Source organism: Amblyraja radiata, chromosome 19 (assembly GCF_010909765.2).
Source record: "Amblyraja radiata isolate CabotCenter1 chromosome 19, sAmbRad1.1.pri, whole genome shotgun sequence".
NCBI lineage: Eukaryota > Metazoa > Chordata > Chondrichthyes > Rajiformes > Rajidae > Amblyraja > Amblyraja radiata.
The window spans coordinates 25,755,425-25,779,523 of record NC_045974.1 but is presented as its reverse complement, the minus strand read 5'-3'; the positions used below and the strand labels follow the sequence as shown (position 1 = coordinate 25,779,523).

Below are 24,099 nucleotides of genomic sequence, written 5' to 3'. Positions count from 1 at the left end.
CTTGCTTTTTCTCTCTTCTTCTTTCTCATCTTTAGCTAAAAATAAAAATTGAAGCTGTACAATAAATGTATTATGTCATATGCCGCGTGTTATACTTTTGTACACTGCTTCTAATAAAAATAAATATATATTTTTTTAAATCCATTTTAAGTTCATTGCTTTATATACTTGTATAGAATGACCTTGTAAAATGACACTGATCTATTTAACCAAAAGGTTAATTTTCAGGTTGAATTGGTAGTAAGAAAGACAAATGCCATGTTAGCATTCATTTAGACGCGACAAGGATATAAAATAATGTAATGTTGAGACTTTATAAGGTGCTGGTCAGATCGCATTTTGAGTTTTGTGAGCAGTTTTGTGCCTCATGTCTGAGGAGGGATGCGCTTGACATTGGAGATAGTCCGGAGGAGGTTTACGAGAATGATCCCGGGGATGATGGGGTTAACGTATGTTGAGCCAGACATTGCAATGGGCATTTTGCAGTATGGAAGCCTGGCATAAGAAAAATGAGAATTTAACAAATAAAAGCAGAACCATGGAAAGGCTGCTCCGCCACACAATAAAATCATGGCTGACTTGATCTTAACCTCAACTCCATCTTCCTGCGTGCCATTGAACACAGGACAGTACTACTCAGGAACAAGCCATTCAGCCCACCATGTCTGTGCTCGCCATGATGCCAATCCCATTTCCCTGCACATATCCCTCTATTCTCTGAAGATAGACAAAATGCTGGAGTAACTCAACGGGTCAGGCAGCATCTCTGGAGAAATGGAATAGGTGATGTTTTGGGTCGAGACGCTTCATCAGACTTCTTCTCAGTCTGATGCAGGGTCTCGACCTGAAACGTCACCTATTCCTTTTCTCCAGAGATATATGCCTGGCCCAGGGAGTATAAACCAGCGTACACAGCTCCTTCTTACACATTCCCTCTATTCTCTGCCTGGTCATGCATCTGCCTACAAGTGTCTTAAACATTGCTGTTGTACCTACTTCTCCATGTGATATATATTGATTATTCCAAGTGATTATTTATAGTTAATAAAAAAATGGTAATTTAGGATTGAGCTCCGTATAAAATCTACTGATGCAGTTGGCTGTACTGAAACGGGCTTTGTGAATAAGGGATTGTTCGGTGAACTATTAATTACTCTGGAATCCCACTGAGGACAGATCCTGACCGGTGAGAGAGCTTTGCACATGAAAGCAGGGTCATTTATCAAACGCCATGAAACGTAGCCTGCCTGACTGCTCGAGTGCTGAGGTAACGCATTTGGCTCAAGTGAGAATAGCAACATTGCATAATAGAAATCAACTGCATCAGCTGTCCTGTTCAGGCACTGAGGTGGTCTGTGTGAGTTGGGGCACAGAGGTGACTGCATCGTGCACGCTCCCGTGAAAAATATACCTGGACGGTCCTTCGGTCCAATCCAAAGATTGCATCCACTGAGGAAACAGACATTGCAAAACAGACACTCCAAAGACGTACAGGTTTGTAGGTTAATTGTCTTGGTATGAATGTAAAATATCCTTAGCATGTGTAGGATAGCGTTAGTGTGCAGGGATCACTGGTCTGTGCGGACTCGGTGGGTCGAAGCGCCTGTTTCCATGCTGTATCTCTAAAACTAAACTAAACTAAATGAGCATTTGGCGGTATGGAAACCAGGGGTAAGAAAATGAGAATTGAACAAATAGAAGCAGGACTACGGAAAATGGCTCCTCAAACCTGCTCCGCCACTCAATAAGGTCATTGCTGACCTGATTTTAACCTCAACTATACTTTCCCCCTACGTGTGCCATTGAACACAGAACGGTATAGCTTAGGAACAGGCCCTTCGGCCCACCGTGACTGTGCTGACCATGATGCCCATCCCATTTACTTGTACAAATCCCTCAATTCTCTGCCCAGTCATGTATTTTAGAGATTAGAGATGCAGCGTGGAAACAGGCCCTTCGGCCCATCAAGTCCGTGCCGACCTTCGATCATTCGTACACTAATACTATTCTACACACTAGGAACAATTTCCAATTTTTACCCAAGTCAATTAACCTACAAAACCGCACGTCTTAGCCGTGTGGGGGAATTTATAGCGCCCGGAGAAAACCCACGTGGTCACTGGGAGAATGTACAATCTCAATACAGACAGTAGCTGTAGTCAGGATCGATGCTGTGGGTGAACGCTTATTTCTCAAAGCTAAGCCTATTTCAGGAAAGTACTCTACATTTTAAGCATCCTGAGAGGCATGGATTTTGAGAAGAGATTTTGATGTGATAAGTATCTCTTTTGTTCTAGTCTGTTTTCTGATCTATGTTTCCTTATGGGATTATGTAGTATATCTTTGAGACTGTAGGCAAACCATTAAGTTATCAGCGCAGTCACTACTTATTTCACTGGCTGTATGCCTGGTGTGGGTGGGTCTTCCTTGCATACTGGGTATGTAGTCTCTGGGTATCAAACTGGTTATGTTTATACAGACCATCCCGAAGTCAGAAATTGCACAAAAATTATTCAATATGGTAACTGTATCTCGACAGTATTGCAATAAGTGGCATTGAAAGACCATAGTTTTACTGTTTTAGTTTTAGAGATACAGCATGGAAACTGACCCTTCGGAGTGTGGATGGAAACCGGAGCACCCGGAGAAAATCCAGGCGGTCACAGAGAGAATGTCCAAACTCCATGTGGACAGCACCCGTAATCAGGATCGAACCCAGGTCTCCTGGCACTGTACTCCTGCGCCACCGTGCCGTACTTGTCCGAATTAAACTCCATCTGCCATTTCTCCACCAATATTTCCATCTGATCTGTATCTTGCTCTATCTCTGACAACCATCCTCGCTATACACACCTCCAGCAATTTTCACGTGATCGACAAGCTTACTAATCAGACCACCTAATCATAGAGTTAGCAAGTCATCAAGAGAGGCAGCACAGAGTAGGCACTTCAGTCCACTGAGTCTGTGCGGAACATCAAGCCATCATGTTTTCATCGATCCCATGCTAACTCATTTTATTCTTCCTTATATTCCCATCAACTCCCCCACCCTCCAACAGCCTAGATTCTAATACTCAACAACATATTGCGTACAGTTTTGGTCTCCAAATCTGAGGAAGGACATTATTGCCATAGAGGGAGTGCAGAGAAGGTTCACCAGACTGATTCCTGGGATGTCAGGACTGTCTTATGAAGAAAGACTGGATAGACTTGGTTTATACTCTTTAGAATTTAGGAGATTGAGAGGGGATCTTATAGAAACTTACAAAATTCTTAAGGGGTTGGACAGGCTAGATACAGGAAGATTGCTCCCGATATTGGGGAAGTCCAGGACAAGGGGTCACAGCTTAAGGATAAGGGGGAAATCCTTTAAAACCGAGATGAGAAGAACTTTTTTCACACAGAGAGTGGTGAATCTCTGGAACTCTCTGCCACAGAGGGTAGTCGAGGCCAGTTCATTGGCTATATTTAAGAGGGAGTTAGATGTGGCCCTTGTGGCTAAGGGGATCAGAGGGTATGGAGAGAAGGCAGGTACGGGATACTGAGTTGGATGATCAGCCATGATCATATTGAATGGCGGTGCAGGCTCGAAGGGCCGAATGGCCTACTCCTGCACCTAATTTCTATGTTTCTATGTTTCTATATGAAGGACAATCTACAGTTGTCAATTAATCTACCATCCTAAAGATTTTATTTTTATGATGTGGGAGGAAACTGGAGTGCCTGGAAGAAGACCACACTGGGAGAACATGCAAACTCCACACAGACAGCACTGGAGGTCATGATTGAACTGAGGGCTCTACAATTGCTGGGTAGCAGCTCCACTAGCTGCAACAAGGTGCCTATTTGTTATCTCCTCAAAGAATTGAATTAAGCTAGTCAAATATAATGTTCCCTTAACAACTTTCACGGTCAATATTACTTTGGAAGTGCCATTACTATTGTGTTTACAAAAGAGAAGCTAACAGCTGTACAGCAAATGTGATAACTGACAAGTTAATCTGTTCAGGTGCTGTTCCCTCTGAGAAATATGGGCCTGGATATCTATATCTTATCTTATTCATCTTCAAATATAAAGAGCAACAAAGATCTTTACATCCTCTAGGACCTGGACTCAAACATTGCAGAAACAAAGAACTGCAGCTGCTGGTTTATACCAAAGATAGACACAAAGTGCTGGAGTAACTCAGCGGGTCAGGCAGCATCTTTGGAAAAAAAGGATGGGTGACATTTCGGGTCAAGACCCTTCTTCAGGCTTCTTCTTCAGAAGAAAATGAAGGGTCCTGACCCGAAACATCAGCCATCCTTTTTCTCCAGAATGTGTAGGAAGGAACAGATGCTGGTTTACACTGTGGATAGATACAAAATACTGGAGTAACTCAGCGGGTCAGGCAGTATCTGTGGAGAAAAGGATTAGGTGACGTTTCGGGTCAAAACCTTTCATCCCAGTCTGAAGAAAGGTTTCGAACCGAAACGTCACCCATCCTTTTTCTCCAGAGACGCTGCCTGACCCGCTGAGTTACTCCAGCATTTTGCATCTATCATTTTCTCCAGAAGCCTGATGATGGGTTCTGACCCAAAACATCACCCATCCTTTTTCTCCAGAGATGCTGACTGACTCGCTGAGTTCCCCCAGCACTTTGTGTCTATCTTTCAAACAGTGCAAGCTATTTCCACGTGCCCTGCAGACTGAGGAAGCTTGCAACCTATCCCTTTCGACATGGCTTTGAATCCAGGGCACAAGAGGCGAAAAACCAATAGTAATCACAATTACAATCCACCACCTCATTGATCTTAGACACTTTGTAAACCTACCTGGAGTTCACTTAGTTCAGATAGTTGTCCGAACTGCCACCTGCGGAGGTCTTTCCTGGGCAGGAGAATCGGAGTTCCAGCGAGGTGGTGTAAATGGGGCATTACCTGGCTGGAACCCCTACCAATCTCCAACCAGCAGCTGTGGTATAAAGGCAGTTCAGGTTAAAGTTCAGTTGTACAGTGAAACAGGCAATCCTAAAATATCACCTTTTACGACAGCTACACACCAAAATTTAAATGTTTTCTAGTTGGAAAGGAAGCAGAGATTTGTCTTACCTTGGTTGTCTTTACTTTATTTCCAGAGGCACAACTCCAACCAGTACGATCTGGCAGTACTTTGCATTCCTCTCCATCAAGGCATGGCTGCATTTGGCACCACCATTTCTGTAAAACTATTGAGGCTAGTTCAACAGCAAACAAAATGACAAGTAAAAGTTTATTAGCTTTTTTACCCCTTGAGAGTCAAGCAAATATCTACCCCATATTGTGCAGGAAGGAACTGTGGATGCTGGTTTAAACCGAAGATAGACACAAAATGCTGGTAACTCAGAAGAAGGTCTCGACTGGAAATGTCACCTATTTCTATTCTCCAGAGATGTTGCTTGGCCCGCTGAGTTACTCCAGCCTTTTGTGTCTATCTGCACCATATTATTAAGTTACATTTATTTCCCTTCCAATCATCTTCCTTTTTTCTTTGGTGCCCCCCCAATAATTAACTTGAAATGAATTCAGCAAAGGCTCATGAGATTTATTCGTGGAAGGAAGGACCGATCCCTGACGAGAGGTTGGGTAGAATGGCCTGGCATTCTATGTTTTTTTTAAGAATGAGAGATGATCTCATTTGAAAATTCAATTCTGAAGGATTTTGTGGAGTGAAAGCTTGCTGATTTGGCAAATGAGGCGAAAACCGTGGAATTAAAATGCAGGCTTGGCCATTTAGGAGTGAATTCAGAGACAGTTTCATCACTTAGAGAGCTTTGTATTCAAGATTGAGATATTTTAGTCACTGAATTAAGGTTCAGTTGGGTTAATGTGAACATTCAGACACGATATTATTACAAGGTGAAACGGACAAGAGGAATTCATAACCTAACCCCTGAGCCCACTATGTCCTTGACGTGTCATTTCGTGCCTCCAATCTGTGGAGGTAAAGGTGTGATCTGAGAACTGTTTTAGATGATTAAAGGAAATCGCAAATCAGATCAAGTGGAAATATGTTCACTGCCGGATGTGATGAGAATATTACGCTGAAATTGTAGTTGGGTTGTTGGGGACTGATGATAGGGAGCAGCCATTTCACACAAAGGCTAGTGCAAAGTTCAGCACTCTCTGCCTTGACAGTACTGAGACTGGAGTTGTTAGTGAGTTGTTAGTTTTATGGGATGAGGAGATTATGGGACAAGGCACCAACATAGGTAAATGAACAAGGGGTGCTGACTGCTCATTTATGTAAATGAACAGTGCAAAACGACAACCAGTTATTTATTGTGCTATCGATCCAATTCATGCTGAGAATCAATGTTAAGATTCCAGAATCCTCAAAAGATAAGGGAATAATTTCTTTGATCGATGGGGATTCTATCTGAAAGTTAGTTTAGGATTCAGTTTCATTATATGTCTTACACGGCACAATTAATTATCTTGGTGAGTGCAATTGATGATTCCAATCCAACTAATTGTGCAGGAATGCAAGATAATAAAATAGATAGAATACAGTTTAAAGTCTATTCCAAGGGAACACAGCCACAGGGGATGCGAACATTTCCCCTGATCTTATCCAAGAGGTTAGATGTTAACAAGTCTTTAGACTTTAGAGATACAGCGTGGAAACAGGCTCTTCAGCCCACCGAGTCCGCGCCGACCAGTGATCACCCCGTACACTAACTTACACACACGTAGGATAATTTTTACAACTTACCAAAGCCAATTAACCTACAGACCTGCACTCCTTTGGAGCGTGGGAAGAAACCAGAGCACCCCAAGAAAACCCACAAGGTCACAGGGAGAATGTACAAATTCTGTACAGACAGCGCCCGTGGTCAGGATCGAACCTGGGTCTCCAGCGCTGAACTCTACCGCTGCACCATTGTGCAGCCCCCGCGCTACTGTGTCGTCCCTACGCCAACAAGACAGAAGCAGAACCTACCATCCACACAAGAAGGAGCGGCGCGTGTTGTTCCTGCCACTTGTCCCGGTAAACAGGAGCACTTCACTGTCTGCGACCGCTCCTCGATTTTGTTTTTATTGCAGCATCGGTGTAGAGCTACTACCTCACAGGTGCCGCTCTTAACATGGTGAGCTGTGCAATGATAATGAGAGCAGGTCAGTTGAGAGAACCATGTAGACACAAAGCAGGAACTCTGCAATCTCTACCACACAGACATGGGGAGAATTTGACCTACACCTCTGTCAGTGCACATTGAAAGAAACTGGATCTTCCTATTGTGATTCTTCACCATATTCCATCAGGCCCCTTCATAAGACCATTCAGTTTTAGCTTTAGTTTTCATAGGTACAACATGGAAACAGGCCCTTCGGCCCACCGATTCCGCGCCGACCAATGATCACCCATACACAAGTTCTATCCTACACACCAGGGACATTTTACAGAAGCCAATTAACCTACAAACCTGTACGACTTTGGAATGTGAGAGGAAATCAGAGATCCAGGAGAAAACCCACATGGTCACAGGGAGAACGTACAAACTCCATATAGACAGCACCCGTAGTTAGGATTGAACCTGGGTGTCTGGCGCTGTAAGGCACCCACTCTACTGCTGCATCACTGCGCCATTCCATTCAACGCCGCACTGGTGCATATCACTATTGCAGCAACCTGGCTGGATACCTGACGGGTTTAGATAGGACACTTACAACATCGTAGTGCACTCATTTACAATGTTACGGCAAAAGATGCAAAGTGGATATGAGGAAGAGGTTTTTACACGGAAGGATCGTTCTGGAGAAATTGCAGGGCCATTGGCAGAGATACTTGCATCATTGATAGTCATGGGTGAGGTGCTGGAAGACTGGAGAGTGGCTAATGTTGTGTCTCTATTTCAGAAAGGCAGCAAGAGAAAGAGTGGGAGCTACAGACCAGTGAGCCTGCTAGTAGTGGCGGGTAAGTTATTCGAGGGGATGCTGAGAGATACGATCTACATGCATGTATAAAGGCCAGGAGGGATAAGGGTTCGTCAGCATCACTTCGTGCTATTTAATACAGGAGAGTACAAGAAAGATTAAAATTTTATGGAGCCTTGAGTTGTCCACGTTCTTCTCAATCAACGAGATATCTTATGAGGTGCAATCATTGTTGCAACGTGGAAACTTCAAGGTGAGATGAGAAATGTTTAAGGCTTACTTGTGGGATACGTTTTTTTTACACCGAGAGTGAAGGGTGCCTGGAATGTGTTGCAAGGGGTGGTGATGGAGGCAGGTACGATAATGGCATTTAAGAGGCTTTTAGATAAGACAAAGATATGCATGGAATGGTGTGATATGGTCAAAGTACAGAGGAGATTAGTTGAACTTAGTATCATGTTCAGCATGGACATAGTGGGCCGATGGGTTTGTTCCATGTCCATACAGAGCATCTATTGAACAACTCAGGTGAAAGGCAACACCTTTGACATTGTAACGCTCCCTTAGTACTAGTTAAATATCCCTAAAAGCAGTCAGGTAAGTGTATATGTCTTAATATTACACCGGGTATTATTGGTGGGACCTCGATGACTGAAATCCATTTAGAAAATTAAAATTGTAGAAACAAAGAACTGCAGATGGTGGTTTATACCAAAGGTGGACACCAAGTGCTGAAGTAACTCAGCGGGTCATGCAGCATCTCTGGAAAAAATGAATGGGTGACGTTTCAAGTCTCGATCTGCAAGTCATCCATATCACTCAATTTCCTGCATATCCAGGTGCTTATCTAAAATCCTCTTAAATGCCAGCATCGTATCTGCCTCCACCACCACCTCTTGTAATGCTTTCCGAGCGCCCAGCACTCTCTGTGTAAAAAATACTTGCTCCACACATTTCCCTTAAACATTCATTTCAGAAAAATAGAAAGATTGATGTGTTTCCATTCGTCAATGTTAAAGGAAGAATGTAAAACTCTGGATGTAGAAATCACTTTGCTAGACTATTCAATCATTATTTATCTCGAATATTGAGTAGAAAAATTCCCTTTCCAGCACCAGCTTTGATACTTCAGTCACTGAAGTTGACCTATCAACCTCGTGCCTGACTTTATTCCGATTGTGTTTATTATTATTATGTTAATAAAACAATCCTCGAACAATCATGAAGTCTTTGGCGAAGTGGAATTGTGATTATCAACCAGTGTGGGCATGTGTGCAGACTGATAATCAGATTTGACCTGTGTGTTCAGTTTAACCAAGGAACCTTTGCCGTGGGCTCAGAAAACAAATGGAAATTGCTGGCTTGGTTTTTATATGCAGCAGCTCACACACGGAGATGAACACCCTGAATCTAAATGTTCTTAATATTTAAATATTTCAAGAACGGAACAATTCTTTAATGAGATTCATGAAATAAATCTGAACAAGACCAAAAGCCACCAGGACGAGACCTAATCCTATGTTTGAATAAGGTCTGATTTCAGTGTTTGACCAATATTTGCTACAGCACATGTCTTTGACTTTTATCCCAGTTCCCAGTCTGACATGCTGCCACAACAAACACATAGAAGATGATGAGGAAGCTTTTCATTTTAGAAAAGGATGTCTAGAATGACCAGTGAGGAGGTGTATATATTTGGAAAGTTGATCGCTGATCTTTGGATTCATGTGATTTTAATAATCCAATCTTGGTTACTTTTTCATAGAGTCATAGTCATACAGTCATACAGCATGGAAACACTCCCTGCATATTGAAATGAGATGAATGTACAGGCCAGGGTCTGGAGGAGATTTACCAGGGAGTTGCTTGGGATGGAATATCTCAACTTGAAGGAGAGACTGGATGGGCTTGTTTATTTTTCTTGGAAATGGAAGAAGCGGAGGGGGAACTTAAAGGGGAGCAAGTGACCAAAACAACTACATAGAATCATAGTCATACAGCGTGGAAACAGGCCTTTCGGCCCAACTTGCCCATGCCGACCAACATACCCCATCAACCCCAGTCCCACTTGCCTGTGTTTGGCCACATCCCTCTAAACCTATTATATCCATATATTTGCCCAAATGTTTTTTAAATGTTGTGATAGCACCTGCCTCAACTACCTCCTCTGGCAGTTCATTCCATACACCCACAAAGGGTGACTGATTTGGGACATAATGCCATGGAGTGTCCCTTGGTCCCAATTAACATGCACCCATTTATTCCTTCCACTGCATAATTGATAATGTAGCATCTCATAATAATATAGAACATAGAAGAGTGCAACACAGGAAGAGACCCTTCAGCCCATAATGTCTGTGCTGATCATGATACCAAGTTAAACCGATCTCTTTTTATTTTTTAGAGATACAACATGGAAACAGACCCTTTGGCCCCCGAGCCCGTACCGACCTTCAATCATTATATACACTCGCACTATCCTGCACACAAGGGACAATTTACAATTTTTTACCGAATCCACTTAACCTACAGTTACATGTCTTTGGGATGTGGGAGGAAACTGGAGCACACGGAGGAAACACACTCGGTCACAGGGAAAACATGCAAGCTCCATACAGACAGCACCCGAGTTCAGGATGGAACCCAGGTCTCTGAGGCAGCAACTCTACAGCTTGCATATGTTCCATATCCCTCTATTGCCTCCATATCCATGTGTCTCTTAAGCTTCTTAAACGCTACTATCATGTGTGTTTCCACCACCACCTCTGGCAGTGCAATCTGGGCAGCTCCCACTCCCTGTGTAATAAACTTGCTCTGCACATCTCCTTTAAACTTTGTCACACTCACCTTAAACCTATGCACTTTCATTTTTGATATTTCCACCCTGGAAAGGGCGGAAAGATACTTCTACATACCTTTATATACTTCTATGAGTGAAAGGTGTTTTAGAAACACATAACAGCTATTTCCCTTTCTTCCACTCTCCCGACATCACATCACAAACTGAGGCTAGTTAAGTAATACCACACCAGCAAGAACATGCCTACTTTTGGCACAGTGTCGCAGCGGTAGAGTTGCTGTCTTACAGAGCCAGAGACTCAGGTTCGACCCTGGCCTTGGGTGCTGTCTGTACGGAACTTGTACGCTCTCCCTGTGACCGTGTGGGTTTTCTCCGGGTGCTCCAGTTACCTCCCACACTCCAAAGACATACAGGTTTGTAGGTTAATTGTGTAGTTTAGTTTAGAGATACTGCGCGGAAACAGGCCCATCGGCCCGCCGAGTCCGCGCCGACCAGCGATCCCTGAACACTAGCACTATTCTACACACTAGGGACAATATACAATCTTTACCGAAGCCAATTAACCTACAAACCTGCACGTCTTTGGAGTGTGGGAGAAAACCTGAGCACCCGGAGAAAACCCATGTGGTCACGGGGAGAACGTACAAACTACATACAGACAAGACCCATAGTCAAGATCGAACAAGGGTCTCTGGTGCTGTGGCAGCAACTACCGCTGCGCCCCCCTAGGTTATTGGGCTTCAGGAAAAATTGTAAATTATCCCTAGTATGTCAGCGGTCGGCATGGACTCGATGGGCTGAAGGGCCTGTTTCTTCACTGTATCTCTAAACTAAACCTGCTGTGGTGTTCCCTCTATATAGCCACTCCATTCACATGAACATTTCCAATACAGCTGTGATAATATGTGGAAGATATACAGAGATCCATAGAAAAGTACATAATCAATATGATTATTTTCTAACTCAAGCAGTCTGTTGTAAATTATTTAACAAGCGATTCTGCTATAACAAGTGTTGTCAGACAATTAAATTTTACCACTGCATTGCCACCCTTCTTAACCTGGTAGGTTTTATACAGATACTTACAGAAACTTACAAAAGCAGGCAAAGCAAATCCAAAATAAATGGCAACATGCTAAACAACATGAAGCTGTGAAACATCCCCGGCTGAAGGACTTTCGGAAAAGAATGGATCACTTTAATTCCGTGCAGTAGAATGGAGCCTAGGTATTTTTATTAATATCCTGGGCTCGCATTCTGTGATGCAGTTCGTTTTACTGTGAGAATTAAAATGCAAAGACCTCAGATGCAAGGAAAGGCTGTTGGACATCACATCATTACATTAGCAGGTTAATCAGGTAATTACTTTATTTCGAGATATGGAGTGGAAATAGGCCCTTCGGCCCACCGAGTCCATGCCGACCATCAATTACTAGTAACCTAGTTCTATCCTACACACCAGGGACAATTTACAGAAGCCAATTAACCTACAAGCCTGCATGTCTTTGGAATGTGGGTGGAAACCGGAGCACCCTGAGAAAACCCATGCGGTCACAGGGAGAACATACGAACACCGTACAGACAGCACCCATATTCAGGATCGAACCCGGGTCCCTCTGCTGTCAGGTAGCAGCTCTACTGCTGTGCCTCTGTGCAGCCCTGTTAGAAGAAAAAGGACACGGCACAATATTTGCTGTCGTGCTTTAGACATTCTTACGAAGGTGTGAAAAATTGATTGGAATGTTTAAGGGAATAGTTACAATGGCATGGCGGTAGAGTTGCCACCTCACAACACCAGAAACACAGGTTCAATCCTGACCTCAGGTGCTGTCTGTGTGAAGTTTGCACATTTTCCCTGTGACCACACGGCTTTCCTTTGGGTGCTCCAGTTTCCCCCACATCCCCAAAACGTGTGGGTGTGTAGGTTAATTGGCTTCTGTAAATTGTCCCCAATCTGCAGGATAGAACTAGTGTATGAGTGATCACTGGTCGGCACTGACTCGGTGGGCCGATGGACCTGTTTCCATGTTGAACCTCTTAACTAAAACTAAACTAAAAAAGGATACAGAGATTTGAAGGCAACTTTTCTGGTCTGAATATGTAAGAAGAAACTGCAGATGCTGGTTTACACTGATGATAGACACAAAATGCTGGAGTAACTCAGCATCTCTGGGGAAAAGATATAGGTGACATTTCGGGTCAAGACCCTTCATCAAACTCTGGTGTGAAGACTTTCTTTAGAAGTCTGTGGGACAGCCTTACTTTCTATGGAGTGTCGCAGGGGAACCATTGAAGCTGTAGAATGCATTTTATCAGGATGCATCCCACAGCATGGTTTGTGAACAGCTCCAACCAAGACAGCAAGAAGTTGCAAAGAATTGTGAACGCAGCCCAGACACAGACCAACCTCCATGCCAATCATTCCATGTACACATCACGCTGCCTCTGCAAGGTCACTGGCATAATAAACAACAGCAAGGATCAGTCTCACCCCTGACACTCTCTCTACTCCCCTCTCCCGTCATGTAAGAGGTACAGAAGTGTGTAAACTCACACCTCCAGATTCAGGGACAGTTTCTTATCCAGCTGTTACCAGGAAACTGAACCATCCAATCACCAACTAGAGAGCGATCCTGAGCTACTATCTACCTCACCGGAGATCCTCGGACTATCTTTAACTGGATTTTACTGGACCTTATCTTGCACTCAACATTATTCCCTCTGAACACCATGGACGGCTTGATTGTAATCATGTATAGTCTTTCTGCTGACAGGTTGAATGATGCCCGATTAATGGTCTTGCTCTTAACATGAGCAAAACCAAGGAGCCGATTGTTGATGCTGAGGAACCATGTATCCTGTTTTCATTGGTGGGACGGTGGTGGAGAAAGTAAACAGCTTCAAGTTCCTGGGCGTACACAGATCTAATCTGATAATCTGTGCTGAGACCAACATGTTGATGCAATTCCAAAGAAAGTTCACCGACACCTCTATTTCCTCACAGGTTTGAGGAGATTCGACAGGTCTATCGAATAACTATCAGTAGAGAGTATACGGTTTGGAAATTCAAATTCTCAAGAACTGTGGAGGACAATGGCCCGTCCATCGCAGGTACTAACCTCCCCATCATCAAAGTGGTCCGCAGGAACGCAGCTAAGATTATCAAAGACCCACACCACCCTAGCAACTAACGCTGCTACCATCGGGAACAAGACACTGGCACCTCCAGGTTCAAGAACAGATTCTTCCCTTCAACCATCAGAATATTGAACCATCTGCATAACCCTAGACATAACCCTACCTCAGCATCTAACCATGACAAACTTTGCATAGCAAAGGCTGCACTATAAAGTTTGGTCTTTTTTTACTGTCGTGATCTAGTTGCTTTTTGGAATAACAAAGTTTATTGTATATTTATTGTTATTGTGTCTAATGTGCTTATAAAGCTACAGCAAGTAATAATTTCATTGTTCCAGTTTATATCCAGTGCATCTGACAAATAAATACTCTTGGCTCTTGAAAACATATAACCTGAGATGGTATATCAATCGCTGGATGACAGAATGAGTGGTTGCCTTGAGGTCTTCACTGAATTACACACGTTAGCCTAGAGAAGCAGCAAAAACAGGAACACAAGAAAATAGTAGGACTAGATCACCAGGCTGGTTAGGCCTCTCCCACCATTCAACACACGATTAGTGTATATGGGCAGCATTTTCAGCATGGACACGATGGGTCAAAGGGCCCACTTCGGTGCTGTACAACTCCATGACTTAATGATCTCAGGAAAGAATCGATGAGGGGCGGCAAGGTGGCTCAGCAGTATAGTTGCTGTCTTAGAGCATCAGTGACCCAGGTTCGATCCTGACTACAGGACTATCCTTCCAGCGAAAGAGGGTAAGGGGTGATCTTACAAAGGTGTACAAAATCATGAGAGGAATATATCGGGTAAATGTACAGAGTAGGGGAATTGAGAACCAAAGGGCATACATTTAAGGTGAGGGGGGAAAGATTTAATAGGAACCTGAGGGGTAATATTTATACACAAAGGATGGCGGGTGTATGGAACAAGCTGCCGGATGAGATAGTTGAGGCAGAGACTATTGCAATGTTTAAGAACATTTAAGCAGGTATATGGAAAGGATAGGTTTAGAGAGATACGAGGCCAAACAGAGGAAGGTAGGACTAGCGTGGGTGGGACACGTTGGTCGGTGTGGGCAAGTTAGGCCGAAGAGCCTGTTTCCACGCTGTATGATTCTATGACATGGTGGGCTGAAGAGCCCGTATCCTTGCTGTACAATTCTTTTTTTTAAATAATATAGTTATTAGAAGCATGTACATATCATAATCAAAACACATTTAGTATATCAATTACATATTGTTAATAGATGGGATTCTAGCTATCAGAGTAATAGGGATCCTCATTTATCAATTATATATTAACTCTGCTTCTATTTGTTTTGTTTTTTTTATAGATAGTGAGAAAGAAGAGAAAAAAACACGATAAAAAAGAATAGAATAAATGATCAATAATACAACTTTGGAGAGAGGTCCGTAGATTATAAAACATAACTACTCATCTAATCCTGGGTTCAAGCTTCAGTCAGGCATCCGTGCCGGAACAATTTACCCTTTCAAAAAGCCAATAAATGGAGACCATATTCTAGCAAATAATTCTTGTTTGTCAATTAAGACAAGTCTAGTTCTTTCCAAATGTAAGGTCTCCGACATCTCCATAATCCACATTTTAATTGTGGGGGTTGTTGGACTTTTCCAAAATTTTAATATTCATTTTTCCCAGTTATTATACTATAATCAAGTTTCTTTGGCTTGTTGTAAGTTTTAGGCTTTGTTCTGATATTCCTAATATTATTAGTTTTGAGTCGGGATCCAATTGGGTATTAACAACTTCAGAAATTATTCTAAAAATATCCGTCCAGAAATTTTTGATTTTTATACAATTTACAAAAGTATGAGTTAAATTAGCCTCAGAGTATTGACATTTATCACAGATAGGAGAGATATGTGGGGAAATTCTATTTAATTTTGTGTTAGAGTAATGCAGTCTATGTAATACTTTAAATTGTATTAAATAATGTCTGGCATTTAACGAGCATTGATGTATATGTTGTAGACTTTCGTCCCAAATATCTTTCATAATAGGTTGGTCTAATTCATTTTCCCATGCTTGTCTATATAATTCCGTCGACGGGCTGTACAATTCTATGACTTAATGATCTCATGAAAGTATCGATGAGGGGCAGCACAGTGGGACAGCGGTGGAGTTGCTGCCTTACAGCATCAGAGACCCGGGTTCAATCCTGACTACGGATACTGTCTGCATGGAGTTTGTACGTTCTCCCTGTGACTGCGTGGGTTTTCTCTGGATGCTCCAGTTTCCTCCCATACTGCCAAAGGCGTGCAGGTTTGTAGGTTAATTGGCGTTGGTAAACTTGTAAATTGTCCCTAGTGCGAAGGGCCTGTTTCCACGTTGTATCTCTAAAGTCTAAAGATTCAAAACGATAAATGCAGAAAAATGATTTCTTGTTTTCAGGAGATGGATGAGCCAAAACAAAACAGAAATGCCAAATTATAGATGGGTCAATCAGCAATGAACTCAATAAACAAATTTTCACATGAAAATTAGAGATTTGGAATTCTGTAGGTGGATCATTGAAATGTTTATATTGAACAGATTTTGCATCAAAGGACTGTGAAAATTAATTTATGATGCCAACCAACAAACATCTCACTGAATGGCAGTCAGATTTGAAGGGCTGCGAGTTCCCACTCCCTCTTTTGTATTTTAGAGGAGAAAATACAAATACAAAAAAACATTTAAAAATCAATGACACAGGTGGGTGTATGGAACGAGCTGCCAGAGGAGGTAGTTGAGGCAGGTACTATGACAACGTTTAAAAGACAATTTGACAGGTACATGGTTAGGTGAGGTTTACGGGCTTAACGTGGGCAGATGGGACACTTGTAGATGGGCATCTTGGTCAGCATGGACCAAACAGCCTGTTTCCATGCTGTATGACACAATAAGTGCGAAAGATACAACATTTTTAATTCAACCTGCCACCTTCCACTCAATTCAAATACTCACTTCTTCTCCCCTCAATATCGTACCATCTGACTTCTCCTTTCTTGCTCCCTAATGTAGTGCTCAAAGAAGATTCAGCTTTCTTGTCATGTTGTAACCACCTCCCTCAAAAGCATTCCACTCCCCGCTGGCTACCCCCCCCCCCCCCCACCGATCCTGTCTTATCCCTGGCAGTGGTAGACAGGGATAAGACAGGATCGGTGGGGGGGGGGGGGTAGCCGCCCAATCTCTCTACTCTGCGTCCCACTCAAAATCTTAGAACGCCTTATACTACAACGTATATCTCCAGGAGTAGAAGAGATTCTCAGTGTGGATCAGGCAGGTTTCCGCAAGGACCGCAGCACAGGAGAACAAGTTCTGGCCCTAACCACCTGCATTGAAAACGGCTTTGAGAACAAACTGAAGACCGGGGCAGTGTTCCTTGATCTCACCGCAGCCTATGACACTGTGTGGCACAAAGGCCTCCACCTAAAACTCACCAAAGCACTCCCTGCCTGGGCATCAGAAACCATCAAATCTCTGCTCTCCAACCGCAGGTTCAGAGTTCACCTTGGACAGAACAAGAGTGCATGGAGAATGCAGAAGAATGGGCTCCCGCAAGGGTCAGTTTTAGTCCCAACCTTGTTCAACCTTTACACAAATGACCTACCCACCACCAAATCCCGCAAATTCATCTATGCAGATGACATCTGTTTGGCCTTCCAAGCACCAGATTTTGGTACATTGGAACAGGTGCTCAACGAAGACCTTGCTAAACTGGACGAGTACTGCAAAACCTGGCGCCTAAAACCAAGCCCAGCAAAAACGGTCTCCAGTGTGTTCCACCTCCATAATGCAGAAGCCACAAGAGAACCAAACATCTATCTGAGCAGGACCAAACTGAAGTATGCCCCCACTCCAACCTACCTCGGAGTGACCCTTGACAGGACCCTATCCTTCAAGGAACATCTTAAAAGAACAGCAGCTAAGGTGAAGTCCAGAAACAATCTCCTCAGTAAGCTTGCTGGCTCAAAGTGGGGGGCAGCAGCCCCCACACTGCGCATTTCAGCACTAGCCCTTGCATTTTCTTCAGCCGAATATTGTGCCCCTGTTTGGTCCAGGTCATCCCACACACACCATGTGGATACCCAATTGAACTCAACAATGAGGATCATCACAGGAACAATCCGCTCAACACCACTCCCCTGGCTCCCTGTCCTATCCAACATAGCCCCTCCACACATCCGGCGAGTAGTCCTCACTCAAAGGATGCTCCAAAAGACCAAAAACTCCCCTCATCTGCCAATTCACATGGACATCTTCAACCCACCCACTGCTCGACTTCCATCTAGACGACCAATTTGGAAGAACCCACCACCAGCTGATTTCACCATCCAATCAGCTTGGAAAAGGGAATGGGAGTCCAAGGACGTCCCAAATAAACATCTGGTGTCAGACCCCACCCTACCGGTCCCTGGCACCAATCTCCCAAGGAAGCAGTGGACGACGCTGAATAGATTCAGGACTGGACATGGCCCCTGCTTGGCCAGCCTTCACAAATGGGGCAGCAGTCCAACCCCATGGTGTGCTTGTGGAGAGCAGCAAACAATGCAACACATCATTGAAGCATGCCCTCAACAAAGACTCAAAGGAGGACTTGTCACCCTTCATACAGCAGATCAAGAGGCAACTGCTTGGCTAAAGGACTTTGCATTCGCTAAATAAATAAATAAGTGGTAGAAAGGTTGTGTGGCAATTACTACTGGTGCTTCATAGCTGCAGGGACTGAGATCCAACCTGACCTCAGGTGCCGTCTGTGTGGAGTTTGCACGATCTCCAAATTCATGTTCTAAGTCATAGGAACAGAATTAGGCCACTCGGCCCATTGAGTTTACTCCGCCATTCAACCATGGCTGATCGATCTTTCTATCTCCTGCCTTCTCTCCAAAACCTTTGAGACCTTTACTAATCAAGAATCTGCCGATCCCTGCTTTCAAAATACCCATAGCTGTCTATGGCAACAAATTCCACAGATTCACCACCTTCTGACTAAAGAAGTGACAGTGTGGGTTTCCTCCGGGTGCTTTCATTTCCACCCACGTCTCAAAAGGCACGCTGGTACATTAACTGGAAACTGTAAATTACTGCTAGTGCAAATAACGTAGAAGGGTTCTGACCCGAAACGTCACCTATTCCTTTTCTCCATAGATGACCCGCTGAGTTACTCCAGCATTTTGTGTGTATCTTTAGTCCTGTTATCTGTTGCTCACTACTTTGCCATTAAGAGTCTGAAAAAGGTATTAGAGAGGAAGTTCGGAATAACATTAACAAGACTGCATTATTTACGTACAAGATTTATGCTGGTGCAGTCTTACAGCTTGTAGTCCCGGCATAAACAGGATTTGAAGGGTTTCGGCCCGAAACGTCGCCTATTTCCTTCGCTCCATAGATGCTGCTGCACCCGCTCAGTTTCTCCAGCAATTTTGTGTACCTTTGAGTTATCTATGTTTGATTTCATTAAAATCAATATCATGCTTTATTTTATACCTCATCACTTCCTAAGTGATTAATCACATGAGAATTTGCTGTTCTTTAGTCGAAAACCAATCAATAAATAAAGTATTCCAAAGATAGCCATTCCTCAGGCACTATATTTCTGCCCAAACTATTTACTCTGAAAAATGTACCTTACAGAATGCATCTAGAGTTACAACAGTAAAATGTTTGGCAATATGTAGAACAAGTTAACGCAGCTAAATATGACGAAAGGTCCAAACACGAAACGCCGCCAAGCCATTTTCTCCAGAGTTGTTGCCTGGCCCACTGAGTTACTCCAGCACTTTGTATCTTTTTCAAAATATATATTCAGCAAAGTTTACAGGGTGGTCCAGAATCAGTGGTGGGCTTAGCAGGGACAATAGAAGGGTGAGCCATTCAGAACTTAGATTGAGTACAGAACATAGAACAAAGAACAGAACAACACAGGGCTCTTCGGCCCACAAAGTTTGTGCCGAACACGATAGCAGGTTAAACTGATCTCATCTGCCTGTACATGATGACTCCATTCTGTGCCTTTGCACTTCCATGAGTCTATTTAAAAGCCCTTTAAATGCCACAATCATATCTGCCTCCACCACCACCCCTGGCAATGCGTTCCAGACACCCACTACTCTGTGTAAAAAGCCTTCCCCGCACATCTCCATTAAACTTTCCCTCTCACACCAACACAAGAGGGCTGTGGAGGCCAAGTCATTGGGTATTTTTAAGGTGGAGAATGACATATTCTTGATTAGGACGGGTGTCAGAGGTTACGGGGAGAATGGGGTTGAGAGGGAACCCTCTCAAAAGACAGGTGGGGAGGAAAGCAGGAGAAAACCTGCTAAATGATGGGTGGATACAGATTAGGTGTTGGGTGAGTGGCTAATGGGTGAAGTAAGTGAAAAAGGCCAGCAGTGAACCAGACTACACTGTACAAACCCCATTTTAATTTTCCCACATGCCCATCTACTTTCCCCCAATTCTACCAATCACTGACAAACTAGGGGTAATTTACAGCGGCCAGAAAACCAACTCACCTGCATGTCTTTAGGTGATGGGATGAAACAAGAGCATCAAGGGGTCACTGCGCAAACTCCCTACAGTCAGCACCAGAGGTCAGGGTTGTACCTGAATCTCCACAGTTGTAAGGCAGTAACTTTAGTTTAGTTTAGTTTAGAGATACAGCGCGGAAGCCGGCCCTTCGGCCCACCGAGTCTGTGGTGACCAGCAATCCTGTACACTAGCACTTTCCTATGCGCTAGGGTCAATTACAATATTTACCAAAGCCAATTAACCTACAAAGCCGTATGCCTTTGGAATGTGGGAGCACAAGGGTAAAACCCACGCAGTCACGGGGAGAATGTACAAACTCCAGACAGACAGCACCCGCAGTCAGGATCGAACCCAGGCCTCTGGCGCTGTGAAGCAGCAACCTTACCATTGTGCCACCGTACAGCCCTCTAATAGCTGTACCACTGTGCCGCACTACAAAAATTCATTTTTTTATGACAGCACTTTCCGACTGTTAAAGTGTTACACATTCAGCTCCATTGACCACATAATCACAACTTCACCTTGATCAGGGACAGAAAGAGCAGTGAAAACAATTTCAATAGAAACTTTCAAAGAAGAATTGTAAATATAATTGAATTTTCGTTGATGACTAGGGGGAAGGAGTAACTAAAGATGTCTATTCACATCATATTTTTAGGAAGTTGAGACAGACGTGATAGGCCGCAGTCATTGAAATCAAAGCCCGTGGCCAAGAATAAATTAAACACATGGAAAATTCATTGGCATACCATTTAATCAGAAATAAGCAAAGCCATTCTTTGATTGCAATTCCCTGTTTGAAGTTGAAAGCAATTTAATAAACTGTGTAGATGCTATAATGTGCAGAGCAAGCAGGACAAAAATTCCTGCCCATACCTATTCATCTTTAGAACCTTCAATTAAAAGTTGACTCAATTGGCAGCCCTCTCTTCCCTGAGTAACCAGCCCCCTGTCCGTAATGAAAGAAGCATAGGAAAGAACTGCAGATGCTGATTTACACCGAAGATAGACACAAAAAGCTGGAATAACTCAGCGGGTCAGGTAGCATCTCTGGAGAAAACGAATCTGTGACGTTTCGGTTCGAGACCCTTCTTCAAACTGTGAATCAGGGGAGTGGGAAACTGGAGATATGAAAAGTACAAAGAGCAAATGAATTAAAGGTTTTTCTTTGCTGCCTTTAATTCTTTGCATACCTTTCATTGATTTGTTTAGTTTAGTTTAGTTTAGAGTTACAGCGCGGAAACAGACCCTTCGGCCCACCGAGTCCGCACCAACAAGCGATCCCTGTGCACTTACACTTTACCATATACACTAGGGACAATTTAACATTCATAAAAAGCCAATTAACATACACACCTGTACGTCTTAGGAATGTGGGAGGAAACCGAAGATCTCGGGGAAACCCCACGCAGGTCATGGGGAGAACGTACAAACTCCAGACATCACCCGTGGTCAGGATCGAACACGGATCTTTAGTGCTGTAAGGCAGCAGCTCTACCGCTGCACCACCGGGCCGCCCACAGTGTTTTTTGGACCGTTTCAAACCTCTAGTTTCCCTCTCCCCTGACTCTCAGTGTGAAGAAGCGTCTCAACCCGAAAAGTCACCTATTCCTTTTCTCCAGAGATGCGACCTGACCCACTGAGATACTCCAGCTTTTTGTGTCATTCATCGAGTTCTCTTGGTTTCCCGGACAACAGGTATCCTTCAATCTCTGTCAATGCGGCCTGTGCCGTCTAAATTCACACAAATCACCTCCAGACCAATTCAGAACAGCGTTGGCAGCTGCCTTTAAAAATGTCATTCGTTTTATTTAAAGCCCTTTGAGACATTGCAAAATCCTGATATGAGAGAATTAATAAATAATGCAAAATTGTTGAGCAGATCATTAAAAGCCAAGAATCAAAAATAAACGATTGTTTGTTATCTTAATCCTACAAGCAGCTGTACAAAATTATAAGAGGAATAGATCGGATAGATGCACAGAATCTCTTGCCCAGAGTAGGGGAATCGAGAACCATAGGTTTAAGGTGAAGGGGGAAAGATTTAAAAGGAACCTGAGGGGTAACTTTTTCATACAGATGGTTGTTGAGGCAGGTACTATCACAACGTTTAAGAAACATTTGGACAGGTACAAGGTTTGGACAGTTTTAGAGGGGCCTGGGCCAAACACAGGCAGGCAGGACTAGTGTAGATGAGACATGTTGGTCAGTGTTGCCAAGTTGGGCCGATGGCCATGTTTCCATGCTGTATGACTCTATGTCTTTATGTCTCTAACTGCAATGAAGTATAATTAATACATGTTCACTCACTGTCTGTGCTGCTTATGCCGGGGAACTGAGAAACAAATGGTGTATTTTAAGAAAGGTATAGGGAACATTCCTGACATTCACTCGGCAATGACAAATTTAAAGCCCAGCAAAACGAGGTCAGGTGAAAAACACTTTCGCATGTGTGGTGAATTTTCGGAGTCCTTGGCTTGACTGATGCCCTGGTATTTTTACACTGACAACCCAGCCTCAGCAGCTTCGGGGGCCTCGAGCTAACTACTTTGTTTCAGACCAATTGGCAAGCTGCACCTCTTCTGGTTAACATAGAAATTGCACAATCAGCTCCCTGTCAACGGAGCAATTCAATGTGGAACTAAACTTAAAATGAAGGAGTGTCAAAACAAAGAACTGCAGATGCTGGTTAATACACGAAAGGATACATATTCCTCATATTTCACTTGGGTTGGTTAAAACCCAATGGTATGAATGTTGAATTCTCCAATTTTAGGTAACCTCTAACTAAACACTTTTTCTCCAACTCATACATCCCCTCAGACCCCACCTATTTTTCCCCTCCATCCCGCCCCCCGCCCCCCCCCCCCCCCCCCCCCCCCCCCGTTACTTTCCACCCCCTTGCTTCACAATCCGCAACTCTTCAAACTTATCTCCCACCTATTGTTCGTATCTCTGGCCCTTGTTCCAACCATCTGCCTATCAAAACATCCCCCTCGCCTGTGTTGACCTGTTCACCTATTACCTGCCAGGCTTTGTCCTGCCTGTCTCCTTTCCCAGCTTTTTTTCTCTCACCTCCTAGAATCAGTCTGAGGAAGAGTCCTGACCCTGGGGAAGTCCAGAACTAGGGGTCACAGTTTAAGGATAAGAGGGAAGACTTTTAGGACCGAGATGAGGAAATCATTTTTTACACAGAGAGTGGTGAATCTGTGGAATTCTCTGCCACAGAAGGTAGTTGAGGCCAGTTCATTGGCTATATTTAAGAGGGAGTTAGATGTGGCCCTTGTGGCTAAAGGGATCAGGGGGTATGGAGAGAAGGCAGGGATGGGATACTGAGTTGGATGATCAGCCATGATATCAAATGGCGGTGCAGGCTCGAAGGGCCGAATGGCCTACTCCTGCACCTATTTTCTATGTTTCTATGACCCAAAACATCACCTATCCCTGTTCTCCAGAGATGCTGCCTGACCATCTGAGTTACTCCAGCACTTTGTGTCCTTCTAAACTTAAAGTGACCTCTGCACTTTTTGAAAATCAGGAAGTTTTTTTGTGTTCGATGTTTTCTTCATGTTTAATGTGATCTCCACTGATTGTGTACAAAACAATGTTCTATGGAACTCTTAAACTAATAGGGGTCTAACCTCCTAAAGGGTCAGAAAGAACAGTGTCGCAGAGGTAGAGTTGCTGCCTTACAGTGCCAGAGACACGGGTTCAATCCTGACAACGG

At 43.6% G+C, this 24,099-nt stretch overlaps 1 protein-coding gene across 5 annotated transcripts in view; it reads right to left on the bottom strand.

Moving 5' to 3' along the window:
• Positions 1–24,099, bottom strand: part of tafa2 (TAFA chemokine like family member 2) — a 201,764-nt gene that overhangs the window by 15,775 nt on the left and 161,890 nt on the right. For 4 of the 5 annotated variants that reach the window (XR_004414869.1, XR_004414867.1, XR_004414870.1 and 1 more), the window contains 3 exons: positions 6,962–7,114; positions 5,092–5,216; positions 4,816–4,954 (listed from right to left, as the gene is read on the bottom strand). Coding sequence is in view for 1 of the 5 variants with exons in the window: in XM_033038111.1 (XP_032894002.1) it covers positions 5,092–5,216; positions 6,962–7,114 (278 nt within the window). In the remaining 4 variants the exon portion in view is untranslated. The remainder of the gene's footprint in view (positions 1–4,815; positions 4,955–5,091; positions 5,217–6,961; positions 7,115–24,099) is intronic. The other variant, XM_033038111.1, reaches the window with a different exon arrangement.